The 24,125-nt window shown below is 50.9% G+C and overlaps 1 protein-coding gene across 1 annotated transcript in view; it reads right to left on the bottom strand.

Annotated features, from left to right (window-relative positions):
- The window catches only part of BEND6 (BEN domain containing 6), an 886,671-nt gene that overhangs the window by 295,134 nt on the left and 567,412 nt on the right, over window positions 1-24,125 (bottom strand). The window contains exon 6 of the mRNA XM_069606174.1: window positions 20,375-20,513. Within this exon, the coding sequence (XP_069462275.1) occupies window positions 20,375-20,513 (139 nt within the window). The remainder of the gene's footprint in view (window positions 1-20,374; window positions 20,514-24,125) is intronic.

Genomic DNA, 24,125 nt, shown 5'->3' with positions numbered 1-24,125 from the left:
TAGGGATATTGGCCTGTACGAGGCACAATGAAGTGGGTCCTTGTCTGGCTTCAGTATCAAAGTAATAATACCTTCTCGCATGGAGGGGGGGAAGGATACCGACAAGTCTGCAGTAGATACTTTGCTACTTCTGGGCCGAACTCCTTAAAGAACTCTGACGTCCCCCAGTCTGAGCCTGGGGCATTAGCCCACGGAAAGTCTCTAATTGCCTTCATAATATATTCGGCAGTGATTTCAGCACTCAGTGCCTCCATTGCCTGATCACTAAGCACCCTCAAATCGACACTCCCCACGAAACGCCGCAAAACCTCTGGATGCACCCTCACCCTAGCAGCATACAGCTTCTGGTAAAAACCCTGAAATTCTGCCAGTATGTCTCCCGGGTCCACAACTAGGGAGCCATCACCTTGATAGATCGATGGTATATCCGTCTGACGTCTGGCCCCACTCAGCATCCTCGCCAGGTACCTACCTGGCGGACCCTCTTCCCAGTATCTACGAGCTAGCTACAGGGCCGCCAAAATTAGTGCCTCCGTGTCTGCCTCCTTTCTAAATTCATTTAAGGTAGCACAAGTTTCAGCCAAAAATTCAGTATCACCGCCCTCTCCACTACCAGATTCAAAACATTAAGAGCACTTTCCAACACACCTTATCTCCTATGGATCCCCTTTAACACACCATACTCGATCGAAATGCAGCGGCCCCTCAAGTTGACTTTAAACACCTCCCGGAGGATGCGAGCAGATGACACGAGCCCTCGTTAGGAGCAAAAAAACAACACTACAATGGGCCTCATTAGGAGTGTTGCGGTAAGGCAACAACGGCGCCGGTAGTGCTACCGGCGCCCTTGTTACCTCGCCGCAACATTCCGAGTTTGCTCGCGGGTGCCGTTCTGGATGCCTGGTCAGACCAGGCGTGCAGAGTGGCACCCGCGAGCAGACTAGGATGGTAGCAGCGGTACCGTTATTAACGGTACCACTACTACCGTCCTCCCCATTTCCATTGAGCCCTATGGGGGCTCAAATGGGAATGGGGACATACCGGGTCCGGGTCCCATGAATGGTAATTACTGGGCACTCCAAGGTCGGAATGGCCCGGTAAGTCCCCTGTTGCGGGACCCAGACCCGAGTTTGGGGGTAGCCATGCCCTTAATAAGGGCATGGCTAACCCCAAACTCATAATGAGGCTCAATGTCATGTACCTCACTATGATATATCACGTCCTGAAGGGCCTGCCCTTTAAAATGCCAGTGCGGCCGTGCAGTCATTAAATTAGCTAGCCGAAACAACCACACTAGCGGGGAGTGGTCTGATAGTGTCCTGGGAAGTTTCATATAAGTTTCACTGCTGCGGACCAGTGCCGCGCCTGCCAATATGTAATCTATGCAGGAGCTTGTATTGTGGACAGAGGAGTAATATGTATATCCCCTCTCCTCCGGGTGTAATGTTCGCCATAGATCCTTTAACCCCAGATCCGCCATCCCTCCTTGAATTGCCTTAGCCACTATCAACCTAGGTTTAGAGCTTACTGAGGACCTGTCCAACTTTGCTTGCATCACAACATGAAATCCCCCACCACCGCTAGCAGTGTGTTCGCGTCCTTCATACATTTGATCCACAGTGCTTCATAAAACCCAGGGTCCTCCACATTCGGCCCATAAATATTCACAAAAGTAACTAAACTTCTAGCCAGTGTCCCTGATACTATGACATACTGTCCCTCTGAATCACTTTCCTGCTCTATCAGTTTTAACCCAAGCGCTTTATGGAGACCAATTGAGACCCCTCTCGAATAAGAGCAATAGGATGTAACGAACCTGGCGTCACTCCAGGACCTTGCAAAACTACCCTTCAGGCTCCCCTTGAGGTATGTTTCCTGGAGGAACATTATCTTTGGGCTGTCGTGCTCTCCATATGCCACAACCTTACCCATTTTAGCATGTTTTTTAAAAAAATTTTTTTATTTGCTTTGCATTTTCAACACAAAACATAACATATAACAACTTCAAACAACAACACACATCACTACTCCACCGGTACGTACAAGTTGGAGTTTGCAAACTGTTCTCATGAGTTGATTTGCGGCAAAGTTTTCTTCCCCTCTGTCCGTAATGTTCTTGCATTGTTCTGTGTGTTACTCCAGTGTTCAGTTGGGCCCCATCGCCCTCCCTTGATCACTCCCTCTCCTGTTTTCTAGCTTCCTCTATCATCTGGGCAGTCCTCCTCTGAGCTCCTAGGTTCGCCAGTGCTCTCTCCTTCTCTTCCAGACAGGTCCTGTACAAAACTGTTCCATGCCAAAACCTTTGCTCCGCCCTCACTTTCTCCCCTATGCAGAGCCCTAGTCCACACCGATGTTTCAGAAATCACCCATTTTTGCAGGTCCACCCACCACCTCTCTATCGATGGCCCTGTGCTTGTGTTCCACGCCATTGCTATGCGGCGTATCGCCAGTATTATCATCAAGTCTTTCATTTTCACCAAATGTGTTCTCTGCCTACCCCCACTCGGGAACAGGCCCAGCAGGTAAGACTGTTGTGACCATGCCTGCATTTGGATCCCCCCCTTTTCGGCTATCTCCTTGATGGAGTCCCAGAAGTGCGTCACCTTCGGGAATGGCCTAAACATGTGCAGCATATCCGCCCACTCCTCCCCACAGTGCGGGCAGTTCCGAGTCTGTCTGACCCACCCCCATGTTCGACATTCGTCTCGGCGTTAAGTATGACCTGTGTATTAGACAGAGCTGCATCTGTCTGAACCTTGAGTTTCTGGAGATTTTCTTTGCATATCGGAGGACCCGTCCCCATTCATCGCCCGTAAAGGGCTGCTGGAGCTCTTCCTCCCATCTGGCCCGCGTTTGTAATTCTCTTGTGTTGGTAGTACCCAGCAGTTATTCGTAAAGTCTGAATACTGTGTGTCCCCCCCTCTGAGATGTCAACTATGCATCCAGGGCCCCTCCTGCTTCATCCGCCTATGGTAAGGTCTCCCATCTTTTCCTGATCTTTCGGACCATGTTATTGTACAGTATGAATTGGCCATTACGTATACCCTGCTCCTCCACCAAAGTTTGAAAGTTCACCCAGTGGCCAAATCTCCACAGGTCCCCTATCTGGGCTACTCCCTTATCTTCCCACTGTGTCCTATATGTTGTCAGGTTTGCAATGCGGGCATCGACCATTTCCGCCAGAGGAATCTGCCTGGAGCAGGGGTCACTCACTCCTTGAATTTTCCACGCCCTTTTCCACAGGGCCAGACCCAGCTTGACCATGTTGGGATGCGCTTTGGCCGAGGTTGGCTCAATGCACGGGAGTTCTCTTAGATAGTATTGCTGCACCGCCGGTTGAAAAAGTATTGAGAATATGGAGGATTCTTCACCCATCCACTGTACCACAAATTGCAGTTGACCAGCTAAATAATATAGTTTGAAGTCTGGGAGCCTGATGCCGCTGCACTCTTAGTCCCTTTGTAGCGTGTTCAGTGGTATCCTGTTTCTATCCCCTCCCCACAAGAACTCCCTTGCCATGTTGTATAATAGTGTAAAGACTGACCCAGGTATATTATACAGAATGTTAGTGAAGTAATACAGGAACCGGGGCAGGACCATCATTTTCAACAGGGTTGCCCTCCCTATCATTCCCAACGGCAGCATCTTCCAGAACCGCATGGCCTTCTCTGTTTTGTCTAGGGCCACCTGAGTATTAGCCTTGTGTGTCTCTTTGGTGTCATGATATGTGTCCACTCCCAGATATCTAAAAGTGAGTGGTGTCCACGTGAGACCTAGGTCCGGTAACTGGGTTGGGTTCGCTACTCTCAGATCCGCCAGGGGGAACAGCGAGGATTTGCCCCTATTGACCGTGATTCCTGACAGTCTGCTGCATGATTCAAGCAGGTCCGGCATATGTGTCCGTGGGTTTTAAACATAGAGAAGCATGTCATCGGCATAAATAGATATTTGATGCACCTCCGCCTCTATCTCTGTTCCTGTGTTCCTGTATTCAGCCCTGAGGAAAGCCGCAAATGGTTCCAAGGCTAGAATGTATAACATCGGGGAGAGTGGGCATCCCTGCTTCGTGCCCCATGCAATGCCCCATTCCACCGAGATGTGCCTAACCATCTTCACCCTTGCCCTAGGATCCTTGTATAGGGGCCTGACCCACCGTAGGAACCCCTCGCCTATCCCAAAATGGGACAGCACTCCCAGGAGCCAGTCCCAGTTCACCGAGTCGACTGCCTTTACGGCGTCTAATGAGGCTACTACGCATTCCCTCCCTCTCTGATTCGTGATGTCTATTTCGTGGTGGAGTCTGCAAAGGTTCCACGGTGTGTTCCTCCCCAGTATGTATCCTGTTTGATCGGTGTATACCAACGTAGGTATAACCCTTTTGAGTCTATTGGCCAAGGCCACTGTCAGTATTTTAGAGTCTTGGTTCATCAGGGAGATTGGGCTGCAGGAGCCGCACTCCTGGGGCAGTTTCTCTGGCTTAAGTATGGGTACTATTATAGATTCCGACATACTCCTGGGGAGTTGTCCCTTCTCATATGACTCCTCCAGTGTTTCTAACAATTTCAGGGCCTGGCTATCTGTATATTTCTTGTAAAATTAGCTGGGTAACCCATCCGGTCCCGGAGATTTGCACGTCGGGAGGTCATCTATAACAGCCAACAATTCCTCCACTGTGAGGGGTGTGTCTAACATTTCAATCTGCTCCGATGTTAGCTGGGGAAGATTAATCTCGGCCAGAGCATCGGCTATATCTCCCTCCTCTGCCTCTTGGACTCTGGAGTACAGCTTCTCATAGAATCTAAAGAAGACCTTGTTGATACCTTCCTGGGTCCTGACTTCCTCCCCCTGCTCATCTCTGATCACCGTTATTGGCTCCCGCTTACCCTCTTGTTTAGTTAGCCAGGCCAGGAGTCTACTGGGCTTGTCCCCCTCCGCATGTAGCCTCTGTATATACCTCCCATAGTCCAGCCCCCCCAGCCTCTCCCAGAGTGCTATACACTGCAGCCTTAGTGCGGTGAGGTCCCCTGGTTCGACCCCTATCTTGCCTGCTCATGCTTCAGCCTGTTCCACCTCCCTTTCTTTCTAGTCCATTTCGGCCTGAATGCCTCCCCTAAGTCCTCCGGTCTTCCCTATGGCCGCACCCCTTACCACCACCTTGAGGGCCTCCCAGATCATACCGGTGCTGTCCACACTTCCCGGATTGTGGTCAAAATAGTCCTCTATTGTGCCCTGGATATGCTCTTGGAAGTCCCCGTCTGTCAATGCCTCCGCTCTCATTCACCATGTGGGTATGGGAGCTCACCTTTGTGTGTGTGTACCCATGTCACCACTAATGGGGCGTGATCAGATAGTGTTTGTGCGTGAATATGTGCCCCGGTGAATTCCCCCAGTGTCTCTTTGCCAGTGAACACGTAGTCTATCCGTGTAAATATCCTGTGTGGGGCGCTATAATATGTGTACCCCCTTTTGCCCCCATGTACCTTCCTCCAGATGTCTTCCAGCTCAAGTTGATCCAGTATCTTCCATAGTGCTCTGGCCGGCGGTGCTGGCTTCTTGTGTTTCGTATCTGATCTGTCCAGTCGAGGGGTCAACGTGCAGTTGAAGTCACCTGCCCAGATGACCGATGCTTCTCAATATGGGGCCAGCCGGGGTGTGAGTGTCCTGAAAAACTCTGTTTCATCATGGTTGGGAGCATATGTATTCACTAGATGCACCTCTCAATTCTCCAGCATTCCGTGAATGATCAATACTCTGCCTTGTGCATCCCTTTCTTGGTTTATGAGCTGGAACGGGGTCTCCGGAGCGATCCACGTCAACGCTCACCTGGCATAGTTAGAGTATGTTGAGCTACACAACTGGCCTCCCCATTTCTTGGCTATCTTGATCTGTTTTTCAGCCGTCAGGTGTGTCTCCTGCAGCATTGCGATGTGGATCCTCGTCTTATTCAGCCATGAGTAAACCCTTAGCCTCTTAACATAGGTCTTTAGTCCCCTGACATTCCATGTGACTACATTCAACGCTTCCTGGCCCATGTATGTATTGTGTCTAGTGGCCCGCTCATTCCCATGGGCCCCTGTGTTATTGTTCGTCTAGCGTTTGGCACCTCTGGGCTCGCCCTTCCTTTGTCCAATTTGTGGGGGTGGTGTTGGCCCCTCTGGGCACTTTTGGTCACCGCCTGTTCCTGTTCTGGGCATACTTTCATCCATGGTGTGCTACACTGGATCTCTATGTTCGGACATAGATTTGAACACTCCTCCTTTTTGCCCTCGCTGTTTCCTCGACGCTCAATATTTCTTCCTCCATTTATGCCTTCTCTCAACAAACCTAACCACACAACTACTACAAGTAGAAACAAACGCCCAGCCACCCCCCCCTGCTCGGGCTCAGCCGCTGTCCAGGTGCTACCCTCCATTTCGTGGGTGCACTCGTTGCAGCGTGGTGCCCTGAAACTGGCAGCCTAAGTCCTGTCGTTCCGCGGGGTTCCGTCTGTGGGTCTTGGCATCCTGCTCTCTGTAACTTCCGGCTCACGCATTTCTTACTGCCGGCTCCGGTCTATGTACTGTAACGCTCACCTGATTCTCGCAGAGGCGCCGGTCTTGACTGGGCGACTACCGTATCTTCAAAGGTGATGTGTAGCACCCGGTTGGCTCTTTGGGCTGGACCTCTGTGCACTGTATGCCTGACGTGTAGAGTAAGATGTCTTAGGTAAGTGAATGCCGAGCTCTCCATCTGCCTCGGGGCAGGGTGCTGTAACCAGTTTCTTCACTGGATAGGTAGCGCAGGCCTCTTGACTTCAGAGGACTGCTGTCCGTCGTTTACTGCACGAACGGTAAGTTTCGAGTCATTCAAATGTCTTTAAAGTCTTTAGTAATGATGTCTCTTGTTTTGCAGGGTTCCGGCGATGGCGGATGACGGGCTGAAGTGAGTTGAAGATGGAGCCCGTGTGATGAATAGAAGCGCCTGGAAGCACGTAAGTAAGCGCTTGTTGCCTGCTTCAGTATGCGCTCTAACTGTCTTTTTATTTTGCAGGTACGAGTTCGGAGCGGCTGCAGGGTGCCGGAATACCCACTGGATTAGATGTGGAAAGGCGTAATGGCACGTGAGTATTAAAGTTCCCCAATGTCTTTAAACGCACCTTGTTTTGTCTTTCAGATGCGGGATGCAGCGCCGAAGGCCTCCGGAGCGTGCGAAGAGTTGGTAAACTTTTGTCTTTCAGATGCCGGAATGCAGTGTGAAGACCTCCGGAGCGCACGAAGAGTAGGTAAGCCTTTGCCTTTCAGATGCCGGAATGCTAACCTGTTCTTTCTTGTCTTTATAGGTGTTGCTGAAGACTGGATTCAGGATGGTAAGCCTTTGCCTTTCATATGCCGGAATGCTAACCTGTTCTTTCTTGTCTTTATAGGTGTTGCTGAAGACTGGATTCAGGATGGTAAGCCTTTTTCCTTAGGCCCAGGACCGGATGCAGAAGACACGATGAGCGTTCTGCTGCAGAGGTTGCAGAATAACACAAAGCAAGATTCATCCACCGGGTGTGGTTTAAATAGCCTCCTGTAGTGCTTAGGTGTCTCCTTCCACAGCCACGCCTAAGTAAGAAAAGAGTTCCTGGTAAGAAAAGAGTTCCTGCCTTCCAGAAGAGTTCCAGTGTTCTGAATCTAGGGAGTGGCTCCAGCCCCACCCAACAGGAAAAGTAGTTCCAAACAGAAGAGGATCAGAGGCTCAACTGGCAGGCAAGTAAGCAGCATGGTCTGCTGAAGGTAAGTCCACCCAAGCATTATGAGCCCGGCACTTCCAGCGCTGGGACTGGGCATATTTATGAGCCTGGTGCCACTGGCGCCAGGACTGGGTCCAAAAGGTCCCAATTGGGACTGGTTGGCACTCGGAACCTGGGTTATGGATCTGCTTCCAAGGGAGTTGGGAAAACCCTGACCTTTTGGAAGCAGAGATCATGACAGTACCCCCCCTCACGGCCCCTCCCAAACCGGGCTTCTCCGGGGGTTTTGGCTTGTCAGGAAATGTTTGGTGAAATCTTTTGATTAGGCGAGGAGCGTGGACATATTCAGCAGGTTCCCAGGATCTCTCTTGGGGGCCGTAGCCTTTCCAGTCAATTAGGTAGAATAGTTTAGATTTGGAGATCTTGGAGTCTAGAATGCTTTTGACTTCAAACTCGAGTTCTCCATCCACTAGGATAGGTTTTGGAGATTTGGTTAGTCGGGTTTGAGGTTGCACGGGTTTTAATAGAGAGACGTGGAAGACCGGATGTATCTTCATGTGCGGGGGCAAGTCCAACTTGACCGCTACTGGGTTTACTATGCTAGTGATGGAATAGGGACCAAGGTATCTTGGGTTGAATGTGCGTGGCCCTTTTAGAGATAGATATTTGGTGGATAACCAGACTTGATCCCCTACTTGATAGTGAGGGGCTTCCTTCCGATGTTGATCTGCTCCTTTCTTGTATTGTTCTTTAGCCCTTTGAAGGTGAGAAACAGCTTCCTTAAAGGCTTGGGTGATTGTAGAATGCAGGTAGTCTACTGCTGGTGTTTCAAGATCTTGGAGGGGATCCAACTCCGAGGTTCGAGGGTGACTGCCGTACAAAAGAAAAAACGGGGTTTTCCCAGTTCCCGAATGGACAGAGTTATTGTAGGCATACTCGGCTATCCAAAGGATATCTTTCCAAGTTTTTTCAGTTTGTTGCAGCATGCAGCGTAAATACTGTTCCAGAGTTTGATTGGTCCTCTCGGTTTGTCCGTCGGTCTGAGGGTGGTGACTGGTCGATAGTCTCACATCAATTTGAGCCAACCGACAGCAACTTCGCCAAAAATGAGAAATAAATTGACTACCTCGATCCGAAATTAGAACCGAAGGAAAACCGTGCAGTCGGACGATGTTTTCGAGAAATTCTCGGGCCAGAGTTGCTGCTGTTGGCAAGCCTTTGAGCGGAATGAAATGCGCCATCTTGGAGAATAAGTCCACGATTACTAGAATCGTATTGTATCCGGAGCATGGAGGTAGATCGGTGATGAAGTCCATAGAAAGCGTATGCCAAGGGCGAGGTGGGATGTCAATAGGGCGTAAGAGGCCTGCTGGTCTTTCCTTTTGACTCTTGTTTTGGGCGCATACTCCACAGGACATTATAAAGTCTCTGATATCTTTTTTCCAAGACGGCCACCAGAAGTAGCGCTTGATCTTTTCTGAGGTCTTGGCTATACCGGGATGACCTTCCATTAAAGAGTCGTGATAACAAGAGATTACTTTTTTCTGTAAATCTGTGCTGGGTAGGTATAATCGTTCTTGGAAATACAATAAGTTGTCCTTTACTGCAAAGTCCTTTCCCTGCAGATGCCAATTCTGTATGTCTGCTGGAGTTACAAGTTGCCTGGCTTTATCCTTAACTTCCTCTATGGATTCTGTGGCGATTACACCCAGAATTCTTTGTTCGGGAATGATTGGTACAGGTTTAGGGTTGACCAAGTGTTCTTCCACTCCCATCCGAGAAAGGGCATCGGCTTTACCGTTCTTTGTACCAGGTCGATAGGTAATTATGAAGTCAAACTCGGCAAAGAATAATGCCCAACGGAGTTGTCTAGAGGATTGGGCTTTTGCGGTCTTCAAATATTGCAGGTTTCGGTGATCCGTAATCACAGTAACGGTGTGTCGGGCCCCCAGCAGATAATGCCGCCAAGCCTTAAAGGCAGACTTGATAGCCAGAAGTTCCTTGTCAGTAATCGTGTAATTGATTTCAGGAGGCGAGAATTTGCGGGACCAAAATGCCACGGGATGCAACTGATTGGTTATCGGGTCCTTTTGTGATAGAACTGCCCCCATGGCAAGGCTTGAAGCATCAGTTTCCACGATGTAGGGGAGTTCAGGGCGAGGGTGTTTTAAGATTGGTGCAGAGATAAATTTAGTCTTCAAATCCTGGAAAGCTTGTTCCGCCTCGGTAGACCATTCAAAACGTTTGTTTTTCTTTAACAAGGCAGTGATGGGCTGGACTATTCGAGAGAATTCGGGGATAAACCTGCGGTAAAAGTTAGCGAAGCCTAACATGCTTTGCACACCTTTTACGGAGGATGGTGATGGCCATTTGAGAACTGCATCGACCTTCTTTGAATCCATACGCACTCCGCCAGGTGATAATATGAATCCCAAGAATTCAACTTCAGTCACGTTGAAAACACATTTTTCCAACTTAGCGAAAAGTTTGTGTTGACGCAATCTTTCGAGGACCATTTTCACGTGTTTCCGATGTTCAGATTCCGATGAAGAATAAACGAGGATGTCGTCAATGTAAACAACAACACATACATCTATGAGCTCTCTGAGGACATCGTTCATAAAATATTGAAAGGCGGCCGGGGCATTGCAAAGTCCGAAGGGCATGACCTGATATTCAAATAGCCCATACTTGGTGCGGAAGGCGGTCTTCCATTCATCGCCCTCTTTTACTCGTACCAAGTGGTAAGCTCCTCTAAGATCCAGCTTTGTATATATGCATGCTTTTCTGACTTGGTCCAGGAGTTCAGGGATCAAAGGTAACGGATATCTATTCTTAACGGTGATCTGGTTCAGGGAGCGATAATCGATACAAGTTCTAAGGTCTCCTTCCTTTTTTGGAACAAAGAACAAAGCTGAAGAAGCAGGGGACTTGGAAGGACGAATAAACCCATTTGCCAGGTATTGATCCAGGTATTGTCGAAGGTGAAGGTTCTCAGGCTCGGTGAGGGCATAAATTCTACTACAAGGAGGAGTAGATCCAGGTATCAGGTCTATCTGGCAGTCATAAGACCTATGAGGAGGTAGAGAGTTAGCCTGATCCTTCCGGAAAACATCTTGGTATTCTAGGTATTCGGGAGGTAACTGGGGAGTCTCTGAAGAAATTGCGGCCAGTGCAACACCAGGTGGAGGGTGACAAGTAGAGACACATTCTGGAAACTGGACCGTTCTTGCTCGCCAATCGATCAGAGGATTGTGTTTCTCTAACCAAGGTATTCCTAGAATAATCTGAAACTGAGGGGCCTTGATCACATCGAACACGATCTTCTCATGGTGTCCATCTTGACTTACTAGCGTCACCTCTTGAGTGGTATGCGTTACTGGCCCGGAGGCTATCTCCGTACCATCCACCGTAGTAATGACGTCCTTTACAGCCTTGGGACAAAGAGTTAGATTCATCCTCAAAACCATTTCATGATCCACATAATTGCCGATGGCACCGCTGTCGACGTAAGCTTCAATTGCATGTAATCGATCCGGATTATCAGGGCTAATGAGGACCATAGGTATCACGAAATGCGAGGTCATGGAACTGGTTTTCATGCTCGGCAAGAGGACCTCTATTCTTGTCGGGCGAGGTCGTTTCCCTGCTCAGAGTTTGTAACTTTGGTAACTGCAGCTCCTACTGCCTTCTTGGCAGGTTTCACCGGACAGTCTCGAAGAAAGTGCCCTGAGTTTCCGCAATATAGGCATAATTGCAACTGTTTCCTCCTTTCCCGCTCCCTTTGTGTTAGAGGACCTTTCAGACCCCCTATTTGCATGGGTTCCCCGGAGTCTACTCCTTTGGAAGGAGTTGGCGGTTTGGAAAATACTCGAGCATCAAACTTGGAACGATCGGCCTTCCTGTTCTGCAGCCTGTGATCTATTTGAACGACCAAGTCTATATAATCCGAACAGTCTTGTGGGGGATTCACTACTTGGGCTAAAACGTCTTTGAGCTCTCCACGTAGACCTCTATAAAACAGCGTAATCCTTTTGTCCTCAGGCCATTGAGTTTCCACTATTAGTCTATTGAAAGATGCAATATAAGCCAAAAGGTCTTGATTACCCTGTCGCAACGAAAGAAGCTCATTGTCCAAGGCCTGCCCCTGTGAATGTCTTGCGAACAGTTTTTCCATACTAAGCTGAAAGGCTTGAAAATCATGGAGAACCGGATCATCTTGATTAACTAGAGGGATCGACCAGTCTGCCGCATTGCCACTAAGGTACGAAAGTACAAAAGCTACTTTTGCTTGATCAGTTGGAAAGGCTCCTGGCCGGCATAAGAAGTGCAACCGGCACTGATTGATAAATACTGCAAACCTCTTTGGGTCACCAGAAAATCGTTCGGGCGGAGCCAGAGGTACATTCCCAGGTAGGTTGATCTGCACTGGATTCATAGAGGATGTTGAAGGAAGATTTGCCCCTGATGCGGGTAACGGGGTCTGTCCGGCTTGTGACTGTAGCACTTGTCTAGCAAGATTGTCTGTTCTCTCCTTGGAAATAATTAGTTCCCTTCTTAGAGCATTCGTTTCCTGACGAGCTGCATGCACTTCTGCCCTTAGTTCCCCAAGTAACCGGGCTAGGGGGTCAGTATCCGAGGTTTCCATAGCGCCTGGGCGAGAGTTTTGCGGTAGGCTTTGTGTTCTGTAACGCTCACCTGATTCTCGCAGAGGCGCCGGTCTTGACTGGGCGACTACCGTATCTTCAAAGGTGATGTGTAGCACCCGGTTGGCTCTTTGGGCTGGACCTCTGTGCACTGTATGCCTGACGTGTAGAGTAAGATGTCTTAGGTAAGTGAATGCCGAGCTCTCCATCTGCCTCGGGGCAGGGTGCTGTAACCAGTTTCTTCACTGGATAGGTAGCACAGGCCTCTTGACTTCAGAGGACTGCTGTCCGTCGTTTACTGCACGAACGGTAAGTTTCGAGTCATTCAAATGTCTTTAAAGTCTTTAGTAATGATGTCTCTTGTTTTGCAGGGTTCCGGCGATGGCGGATGACGGGCTGAAGTGAGTTGAAGATGGAGCCCGTGTGATGAATAGAAGCGCCTGGAAGCACGTAAGTAAGCGCTTGTTGCCTGCTTCAGTATGCGCTCTAACTGTCTTTTTATTTTGCAGGTACGAGTTCGGAGCGGCTGCAGGGTGCCGGAATACCCACTGGATTAGATGTGGAAAGGCGTAATGGCACGTGAGTATTAAAGTTCCCCAATGTCTTTAAACGCACCTTGTTTTGTCTTTCAGATGCGGGATGCAGCGCCGAAGGCCTCCGGAGCGTGCGAAGAGTTGGTAAACTTTTGTCTTTCAGATGCCGGAATGCAGTGTGAAGACCTCCGGAGCGCACGAAGAGTAGGTAAGCCTTTGCCTTTCAGATGCCGGAATGCTAACCTGTTCTTTCTTGTCTTTATAGGTGTTGCTGAAGACTGGATTCAGGATGGTAAGCCTTTGCCTTTCATATGCCGGAATGCTAACCTGTTCTTTCTTGTCTTTATAGGTGTTGCTGAAGACTGGATTCAGGATGGTAAGCCTTTTTCCTTAGGCCCAGGACCGGATGCAGAAGACACGATGAGCGTTCTGCTGCAGAGGTTGCAGAATAACACAAAGCAAGATTCATCCACCGGGTGTGGTTTAAATAGCCTCCTGTAGTGCTTAGGTGTCTCCTTCCACAGCCACGCCTAAGTAAGAAAAGAGTTCCTGGTAAGAAAAGAGTTCCTGCCTTCCAGAAGAGTTCCAGTGTTCTGAATCTAGGGAGTGGCTCCAGCCCCACCCAACAGGAAAAGTAGTTCCAAACACCCAACAGGAAAAGTAGTTCCAAACAGAAGAGGATCAGAGGCTCAACTGGCAGGCAAGTAAGCAGCATGGTCTGCTGAAGGTAAGTCCACCCAAGCATTATGAGCCCGGCACTTCCAGCGCTGGGACTGGGCATATTTATGAGCCTGGTGCCACTGGCGCCAGGACTGGGTCCAAAAGGTCCCAATTGGGACTGGTTGGCACTCGGAACCTGGGTTATGGATCTGCTTCCAAGGGAGTTGGGAAAACCCTGACCTTTTGGAAGCAGAGATCATGACATGTACTTAGATTCGCCTATGTATTTCACTTCTTCATGTTTTGTCGGGGCAACCCCAAAGTTTCCAGTTCCATTGCATTGTGGGGTTTTATTTAGCTTCCGCCGGCTTGCACATAGTTGCGTAGTCTCTTGTCTGGCTAGCTGCCGGTCACTGCTTACTGTAGGTGTCTCGTTCCCCCACTCCTCTCTCCGTGCTTCACATAGGTGACTGTCTGTTCCTCTCGTTTTCCCTTTCCAGCCTGGGGACCCTTGCTGGTCCATCCACTCCTGGGCCTCAGCTGTGGTCTCAAAGATGTGCAACCTGTCATTGTGCAGCACCTTTAGTTTGGCAGGCTAACATGAATCTCATACCCGCAGCTCAAAGGCGTTCCTTGGTTGGACAAAACTGCTCATTGCTTTTGCACTAGTGCCGTGTAGTCTGGGTAAATGGCTATCCTTGCACCATTCCTGGTTATCACCCCACCCTCCCTTGAGAATGTCAAGATCTTCTCCCGGTCTTTAAAGTCATAATCTTTGCGATTACTGGCCTGGGGGGTGCTCCCGGCCGGGGTCTCCTGGTCAGAGTCCTGTGTGCCCTCCACAACGAAAGCCTGAGACAGGTTCCCTGCCCCCACTTCCTGGAGCAGCAAGATTTCTATGTAGTTTGTGGGGTCTCTGCCTTCCTCCCCCTCCGGCAGCCCCACTATGCGCACATTGTTGCGGCAGGCTATCCCTTCCGCATCTTCCGCTCTGTGTTCCAGTGTGCGGACACGTTCCAGTACCTCTGCCATTTGGGATTGGGTGGTCACCCCGTCCGCCGTGTCGCTCTGCACCTGCTGTGCCACAGTTGTCACCCTTTCCGCTAAGTTCCTTATGTCCTGCCTGAGGCCCCCACATCTACGATCACTGCACACAGCTTGCCTTCTATCGATGCTTTATGGCCTCTATGGCTTCCACTATGCTGCCTTCCACCTGTCTGATCTCCCCCTGCGTGGGGTTGGATACAGGGTGGGGTTGGATACGGACCCGCTGGTCTCAGGTGTCTCGGACTGCGTCTCCTCGTTCTTCAGAGCGAATGACTCCATAATGGTTTGCCTCTCTTTACTTCCCTTCTGCTTGTCCGGCATGTTTGCACTTGTGGCCTTTGTGCGTCTGAGTCAGGGCCCCAGCTTCTCTGGTGTTTATAGGGGATGAACTGACTCTTAACTGCTCCCCTTGCCAGCTGTCCTCTCTCTTCCGAGTGGGTTATTTCTGGCCCAGTGCCGTCTGCTGTGCGACCTTGCCGCTTCCTCTTCAGGAGGTTGCCCTCTGCTGGGTGGGAGGACTGCTGCAGTTCGACCCGTCCCGTATTCTGAGCAGTGTGCTTTTGATGCCCAGCCCACCGTCTTCCCGCTAACAGACACAGGATTGTGGGCTAGTGGACTGTGTCCTCCCACGTGGTATGTGTTTTGACTTTCATCGCTGATCCCCTTTCAAGGACCCATGTTAATGTGTCCTGTGGAGCTTGGCTCCTCTCTTGTTCGGGATGCCAACCCCCTCCCCAGCGGTCACTGCCAGCCCTCACCCGCCAGGGGTCCGTCAGGTCTCTTGGGTCCAGGCACCCTTCCGTATGGCTGGTTAGTGCTTGAATGTGGGACAGGTGAGTTGTCGCCGCCCATGTTTTGTGGCTTGACTTGCCGTGCTATGTTGGTCCTATCTGCAGAGTCTGCTTGTGGCCCTTTGGCGTGTGTTGTCTCTCAGGGGTTTGCACTGTGTCAGTATATCCATCTGTGGGAGGTGGGCTCCCGCGCCCGGCGCATCCGCTGCCCAGGCTACTTTGCCCTTCTTGGCCGCCGTTGTGAGTTGGCGACTGCTGTGCTATAGCCGAATTGTGCACTCTTGTATCATCTTGAGGCAAGTCCTCCTGTCGTTCCCCAGTTTAACATGCCAGTGCAAGGTCTGTAATGGTTCGGGGCGTGTTTAGGTTATGGCCTTATGCTGCTTAGGCCTCCACCGGCCTCTTCCTCTGTCGCTGCTGGCTTTGTGTGCCTTCCCCGAGGTGGGCTTGTATGCCTTGTAGGTGGATGGGTTGTGCCTTTCCACAAATCAAGTATTATATGTTCATGAACTTACTCCGCACCATCCCGCGGGAAGTGTCTCAGTGCCGTGAGACCCTCTGGTGTGCGGATATGCCTTCCGCCTGGTCCTGGCCCCTTAAGATGTTCGCACCCTCGCTGTCCCGGGCCTGCCGGCTAGGCAGCCGTCTCACTACTGGCAGACCTTCACCATGGGTCTGCCAGGTCCACTTACTTTATTTTGTGCTGTCCAGTGCTCCCAATGGACCTGTGGCCTCCCCCGTGCATTGGCAGCGGCCTCTGACGGCCCACCGTGTTATAGTTAATTAATTGCACGTATGCGGATGCTTCCTTGCTCGCAGGGGTCTGTTGCAGGCCGTTCGGGGCTCACCCGGCACCAGATTCGTTCTTGTGAGGCTATGTGCCTCGTCTCCTCCGCATCTGTGTCTGCTCTTCGGTAGGGCTCCCGTTCCCACGGCTGCCTCCATCAATGCTAGGCGCCAGCGGGACGCACAGGCCGTCACTCTCCGCAGCCCTATGTCCTGGCTTCCCTCGCACCTGGTTTCCCTCCCTGGAACAGCCAGGGGTGGTTCCCCTGGTGTCTCTCCTGGTGGGCCGGCCGGCCGCCTGGGGCTGCAGGCGCTTCCCCCCGCAGGCGTCTTCCGCATTCTTACCAGATGCAGCGCAGGTCCTGGTTCTTCATGCTGGAGGTCCCGGCGCCTCGTTGTACTCTCTGTGTGCCGCTGCTCGCACTCGGCGTCCCCCGCAGAAGCTGCTGGTTCACTTGCATGGAGTCTGCACTTCTTGCCTTTGTTCGCTCTTGTCCGCTCCACGTGGTGGCCGGGTCCCTTATTGTGACCCCAGGATGTTGTCACGTTCCCCGATGCCACCTACGTGGAACGCCTGGTGGTTGCGTCCCACTCGTGTGCTGGTGTATGGCTCCCGCACAAACCTTTGCTTGATGCCCCCCTCTTTTATCGTCCCTGTGGAGCTCCTACATCGGCTCAGGCAGACGCGCCTGTCATTTTGTAGACGGCCTCGGCAACCACGTCGCTGCTTGTTCTGATCGCTCCCTGCTCCGATTCTCGTCAGGGTTTCTGCCAGCTGTCCCCACCCCTTCAGACACCTCTCTGCCACTTTTCTTGTGTTTCTGCCACAGTTTCTGCCAGCTGTCAGGATCTGTCGGCAGATCTGGCGGGAGCTCCCAGATTACACTCCTCAAAGCATGGCCACTAAGCCACGCCCCCACATTTTAGCATGGTTATTACATTATACACCAACTTCAGCAGTGAACCCTAATGCTTCAACTGTAGCAGGTTGTTACCCCTCCCCCATATCCTTTCACCTGCAACCCTGCCTTTATGACCACAATTGACTACTGCAGCCATTAACCCTTAAGATGCTGGCAAGGATTTCACAAAAGAGATCACCTCTGCTGGGCCTGTAAAAAACAAAGTCGTATTGTCATGCACAACCCGTAGTTTAGAAGGATACAGCATTGCATATTGTATTTGCCTGGCCCGCAGTAGGCGCTTCACCGCCAAGAAGGACAGCCTTGCCCTTTGTACTAATGGAGTAAAGTCTTGGTAGAGTGAGACCCTGGCCTCCTTGTACTGCTGGTCACCCCATTCCGTTGCTCGCCACAGTATGGTATCCCTGTCACAGTAGTTCAGCAGCCTCGTTATCACCAGGCACAGGTTTTGACCCACCGTTGGTGTCTGTTCTGAGATCCTGTGTGCCCTCTCCACGACAAACTTTGGGGATAGCGTGGGATCCTGCAAAACCTCCTTAATAAAGGACTCCATAAATTGTTCCATATTGCGTGTTGGTATGGACTCCGGAAGGCCGACCACTCTCACATTGGTACGTCTGGACCGCGCCTCTAGATCTTCATTCTTGTCACAAATCTCTTTCACCTCCTTCTGCAAACCCTGAATAGCCACAGAACCTTCGCTACTCGTGTCTTCGAACACACCCACTCTATGCTCAGCTTCTCTGAGTCAAGTGATCTCCTTCTCTGTTCTGTCCTGCATCCTGTCCATTTTATACTCCATGCCATCTGGTTTCGTGTTCATCACCACAAACCCAGATTTCATTTCCGCTAGCACCAAGCTCAATCCAGAGGGCAGCCCTCCGGAAGACCCAGGAGTACTCTTATTCAAGCTGAGGGGCCCTCCTCCTCCTCATTCCCGGCAGTCTGGGTGAGGCCATGGTCCCCTTATGTAGCACCAGTCCGTCTCTTTGTGTGAACTGCAGGCGTCCCTGCTTCTTGTTCCCCTTTGCCATCTGGTGTCAACACTGCTCCCAGGGCCTCAGTCGCCACACGCAGCAGCCCTTGCCCTTCAGGAGGCTTCCCACAGATCTCCATACACTGCCACCACTTCTGTCCAAGTATCCCTCTCTCCCCGCCTTGCCGTTATACTCAGTGCTGCTGAACGTTGTGCGCCCGGCACTGCCCCTGCCAGCCACACCTCCAAGGGCGACGGTTCAGGCCACCAGTGTCTTCATGCGTGCCCAGGTCTCTTCATATATGGTGGTCTTCCACTCACCCAGCTCCTGCGCAGTTGGGGGCATCCCCTGGGGGAGGGGCAGTCAGCAGGTTCCTCACTCAGTAATAGCAACACCAGGCATCCCTTGCATCGCCAAGCGCAGATCAGGGGCCCCAGAACCCCAGTCCAACCTCCTGTCTCGATCTGGGGCCAGTATGAGCAGGGTACAACTTCACCTCTAGCCGTGGCCAAGGTCCCGGGGCTGCTATCTCTCCTGTAGGCACACCATGTCTTGCAGTATTATGGCCTCTTGGATCTTTCACCTGCTAGCTCCAGACAGCTATCTCTGCTGCACCTCCAACCACCTCCAACGGAGCCCCTTCCACTCCTCTAGCTGCTCTGGCGTCTCCCTCAGACAAGGATCAGTGCACAGGATCACAGGCTCACAGGCACGGCGGGTGCCCACCACCAGAGGGCCGGCTCCCTTTTGCGCTGGCTGTGTGCTCCCAGCCTCTTCTCTGTCCGGAACAGCCGCCCAGCCACCCAGCGCGCCCTCAGGCAATGTGCTCTGCAGGGCTGGAGTGCTCCAAACAGGCGGTCTCCCCTCACCCTTCCTTGTTCTGCCTACAATCCCAGACAGGTATTAGCTGCTGCAAGGCCCCTTCCCCCGGCCGCGGATGTCCAGCAACCAGCCGGAGTATCCCCCACCTCACCGCTCCTCTCCCACTTCACACGGCATACAGCGGGTCTGTTCCTGCGGAGAGGTGGGGGGGTCTTCTGCAGGGAGGGTGGTGGCAGCTCCACCTCTTGTCCCGGCTGCCTCTGCTGCTTGCGGGACTCGGGGGGGGGGGGGGCGCACCTTTACTGAGCTAATGCACAGTTGTGGCACCGAAGCACGGCCCCTCACTCTGGTCTTCGATGCAGGGGCATATCATGCGGGTTCACTGCCGGTACAAGTCACGCTGCACGGGCTATGCGTGCATGGGCCTCCTCCTTGCCCTTATCGCTGCAGGAGCTCAGAAAGCGGCGGCCATCTTGGTCGCTGGCTTTCAAGTGCCCTGCCATCCTCCAACTCTCCTCTGTTGTGCATGAACTAAATATGTTGAAACCTCTCAAGTGTATTTGTGTTCTGGCACCCATGACACATGGTGTGCGTGTGGGATGCAAAGAATTTGACACAGGCTTCACCCTTACTAGCCAACTTCCACCTTCCTTCACGGTAGTCTGGCTGTCCCTCTGAAGCTAATCTGCCATACTGGGCTACCCTGGTGGCTGTTGGGTTTGCCCTTGACAGCATGGAGGACAGTGTTTCTTACTGGAAGTTGAGCTCTGGCATAAAGAAATCTAAGCATCTTGTTATACAGAGATTCCTTCAGATGAATTGTGACCAAATCAGGACTGAGGACTGACTGCCAACCAATGTGTTGCTGTGGGAGCTGGTGTAGTAAATAAACCCTACGTGGTGATTGCAAGGTCCACCTGATCAACAATGGACCCAGCCTTTAACAGGTAGAGAAGCAGTATCCCATTCCCAAATGATATGCAAGCTGATATTTATCCTGGAACTCCTGAAAGTCCCTGAATTACTGCCAACAGAGAGAGAGAAAAAAAGGGGTTCAGTTTGACAGATTTTCATAAAAGTCCAAAGGTCGTCTATGAGTTATTGGGGGACCTACAAGATTTCAGTGACTTTATCACAGCACAGTGGAATGTCTCCCCACTCTCAATGCTGCCTTTAAAGAGTTTTACCGGAGACTGAGAGCCAGAACAAACAAGGGTCATACTTCATCAAATAGAATGGATTCACATAAGGGTGGTAAAATTACAAAGGTGGTGGTCATACCTGATTCTAATCCTAGTCTTAATTGCCAAAACACTTCTTGAGCAGGTGGCCTTACAACTCCTACCTATTATTGATGTAAGAGATGCTACAAACAAGGTGCATTTATACTTCGCCTTAAACAAAACTCATGAAAGAACCTATTACGTACACAATGAACAAATCAGACTGTTAAGGTAACACAATTAATCAAAACATACCATAAACATTGGTTCCCATAAGCAAGCGTGCTGTGATCTTTGCTTGCATTTTGTTTCTTGGTGCAGTTGTTTAGCTTTTGCCCCATCATCCTCCTAATTAATGCATCATCAATATTTGAAAATAACTGTTTTGTGACACCTATTGAAAAGAAAAGAGAGCATGCCAAAGTCTTACAATTGGGCTTTTCTTCTAAATTAAGTGACAGAGGAATGAAAATGCAACAGATACAACAGTACATTTTGTTACAGGTGTGTGTGCCTATCACAAAGGCCAAGTGGGCTGCACAAACAATTGGGTTCAGAAGGGTGGCTTCTCAAGAGTGCTCTGGCTAGCCCACCATCACCTCTCATCCAACAGCTGTGGGTACATCTAAGGTTTCTCTAGAAGTTTGATTTGAAACCACCCTCTGGGTTTCAGTCTTCCCCTAGGCCTCCTCTAGCATCTCCCTCTGAACCCTTGTTCCTTCTGGTGTCCACACTACTCCTTCACTGTCTTTCCTGCTGCATCTTGTACCACCTCCTGCCTGTTTCTCCTGCCTTGGGCCCATCGTTCCTCCTCATTCTTCCCATTCCTTAGTCTCTATGTTACCACTTCTTCCTGATGTTCACCAACTCCTCCTACTACAACCACATTCTCCAACCTCTCGCTACCTCCTCCTGATATAACCACTCCCCTGAGGTTCACCAACTCCTCCTTCTACAACCACATTCTCAAACCTCTCGCTACCGCCTCCTGATATAACCACTCCCTTCTAATGTTCAAATTCCCTCTCCTACTACAACTAGCTACACCAAACCCACACCCACCTCGCCACCCATCTCCTCCCTGTCTTGCCTCCAACATCCTAAAATGCTCCAGTCCTTGTATCATATTCCAAATTTCTCTAATCACCAGTCATAACATTCTCTTACATTCCTGAATGAATGTGTGGACACCCTTTCATTTTATTTTTAAATGTTTTTTATTGGCATTTGTAATCATACACATAGCAGTAGAGCACGGAGTGTGCTTTATATTATCAATCATGTGTCGTGTCTGCCAAAAGGACAACAGATAACAACAAACTAACAAAAATAACAATAATAACAACTTTGACTGTCCACTCCCATGGTATCGTAATGTGCTCCTTATTCTGCGTGTTGTCTCGGAACCGGGGCCACCCCTCTTTGTGGCCGTTTCGGGACACAGCACTTGGAACATACTCGGGCTCATTGATCTGATCGTAACGATTTACCTGGGATTTGTGTCCTGTTGGGCTGCTCAGGGTGGTTTGAAATCTGTCGAGAAGATCATGTCTCTCATGAGGACTTTCCAGGACTCTAGTGTTGTGCTCACATCGTCCCCGCCTCTATTGTTTCCCTCCTCCCAGGCCCTGGTTTCGGCCGTGGTCCATCTTTCCATTTCCCTGATCCAGGGTCCATATCTGGGGCCTGCGGGCGACTTCCAGGCTATTGTTCTTTTCACAAGAATGGATGCCATGTCCATAAGCTTCACTAGGTGCTTGATTTTACTAAGTCTCGGATGGGTGCCCAGGAGACACTCCTTAGTTGTCCATTCATACCTTTCCAGTCCTGCTCTCCTGCAGGTTTGCTCGGCAGCAAGCCAGAGCTTCTGGGATCTGGGGCAAGCCCAGAACATGTGGATCAAGTCAGCTTGTTCGGAGGAGCACCATGGGCATGTCGAAAGGATTTTGTCGTTGAAGGTGGCTATCCTGTGCGGGGTCATGTAGGTCCTATAGAGGACGTTCAGCTGGATCATCCTGAACCTGGCGTTCCGTGACACCTCCTTCGGGTATAGCAGGGCTCTTGCCGATTCTTCCTCCGTGATTTCTGTCCCAATGTCAGTCTCCCACTTCTCTTTCAGGCGTGTCCTCTGGGGTTAACTCGGTCGTTTATCTGGGCGTACAGCCTCGATGTCGGCTTCCAGCCGTCGCTCAAATTATACATCTCCTGTACAAGGGGGTGGGTCTCTGGCTCCTCAGGCCATGTGTTCCATTTGGTCTTGGCTACGTGTCTCACCCTCTGGTAAAATAGGAATTGACCCGAAGAGAGTCCGTCCTTTAGTTGCAGCGAATCAAAGTCCCTAAAGGCTCCTTCGTCGAACATATCTCCCCATGTATAGAGGCCACAAGTCTCCCAGTTCCGCATTACTGGGAGGTCGATGGGGGTCCTGCATACATCTGTCAGCATGGGGATTTCAGGCATGTACGGTGATGGAGGCCTAGCAGTGTTCTGACCCTGTTCCAGACCCGCCTCCCCAGGTTTACTATCATGGGTGGGTCAGGGGGGCCCACCTGCGAGCCCCATATTATCTCCTTAGGGTGCGTAGGCCCGGTCAGTTGGCAAAGGAGGCCAGTCTCAGCAGAGGGTTCATCCGAGAGCCACTTTGTGACATGTGTTAGTTGTGATGCGATATCTCTGGAAGTCGGGTAGTTGGATGCCGCCCTCGGTGTGGGGGAGCGTGAGGATGTTCAGGGCAAGGCTATGTCTGGACTGACCCCAAAGAAAGTCCCTGACCAGAGATTCCAGTTTCCTGAAGAAGGGCGGGGGGATATAGTGTGTGATGTTGGTGAAGAAGTAGAGGAATCTTGGGAGTATAATCATTTTGGAGATTGCAGCTCTACCCATCATTGAGAGGGGGAGCTTTGACCAAAATTTAATAGACCTTCGAACCCCGCACATTGCTGCTTCGGTGTTGCGCTCATGGGTGGAGGCTGGCGTGTGCATGATGGTTAGACCTAGGTAGCAGAAGGCCTCCGGCTGCCACTGGATCCCTATTTCGGGTAGTTCCTCTATGTCTCTTCCTCTGAGTCCCGCAAGGGGGAAGGAGCATGATTTCTGTCTACTAAATTTTATCCCTGAGTATTTGGCAAAATTATCGAGGACATCCAATGCTGTAGGTGCGGTTTCTCGGGGGTTCCTGAGGTATAGAAGGACATCGTCGGCATATAGGGAGATGATGTTATATGTTCCACCAATGCTGATGCCGGAGTCGAACAATTGCTTCCTGAAATAAATTGCCACTGGTTCCAGGCCCAGGATGTACAACATCGGCGATAGTGGGCACCCTTGCCTGGTTCCTCTTTGGATGGGCCATGCTCCTGATACCACACCACCAGTCTTCACCCGGGCCACCGGGTTGTTGTAGAGCACCTCGACCCACCGGATGAAGTGTTCCCCTAGACCAAACTCTCTCAGGGTCAAGATCAGCCACTCCCAAAATATCGAGTCGAAAGCTTTTACGGCGTCAAGTGAGAGTACTGCTAGGTCCTCCTTGCTCTCCTCTGTTTGTGCCATAACATGTTGGAGCCTCCTCAGATTGGCGGTAGTGTTGCGTCCTGGGACGAAGCCGTTCTGATCTTCATGTATTAGGGACCCTATCACCCTCGAGAGCCTCTTGGCTAATATAGTCGTGAGGATTTTGCCATCGTAATTCAGCATCGCCAAGGGGCGATACGAGTCGCACTCATCGGGTGGTTTGCCTGGTTTGAGCATTGGTATTATGAGAGTCTCTCTCATGCTACTCGGCAAGGTTCCAGTTTCATATGCCTTCAAATAAACTTCATGTAATATCGGGGTTAGGATCTCCTCGTAAGCCTTATAGAATTCTGGGGTGAGGCCGTCCGTCCCGGGTGTCTTGCTAGTGGAGAGGGACCTGATCGCTTCCGATATGTCTTCTAGTGTGATGGCCTCCTCCAGCCCAGCTCGATGTTCTTGACTCAGCTTGGGTAGTCCGATCTCATCCAGGGTG

The sequence above is a fragment of the Ambystoma mexicanum genome, chromosome 4p (assembly GCF_040938575.1).
Source record: "Ambystoma mexicanum isolate Mex_15411 chromosome 4p, UKY_AmexF1_1, whole genome shotgun sequence".
Lineage (NCBI taxonomy): Eukaryota > Metazoa > Chordata > Amphibia > Caudata > Ambystomatidae > Ambystoma > Ambystoma mexicanum.
The sequence above is the reverse complement of the archived record's forward strand: the minus strand, read 5'-3'. Positions and strand labels throughout refer to the sequence as shown.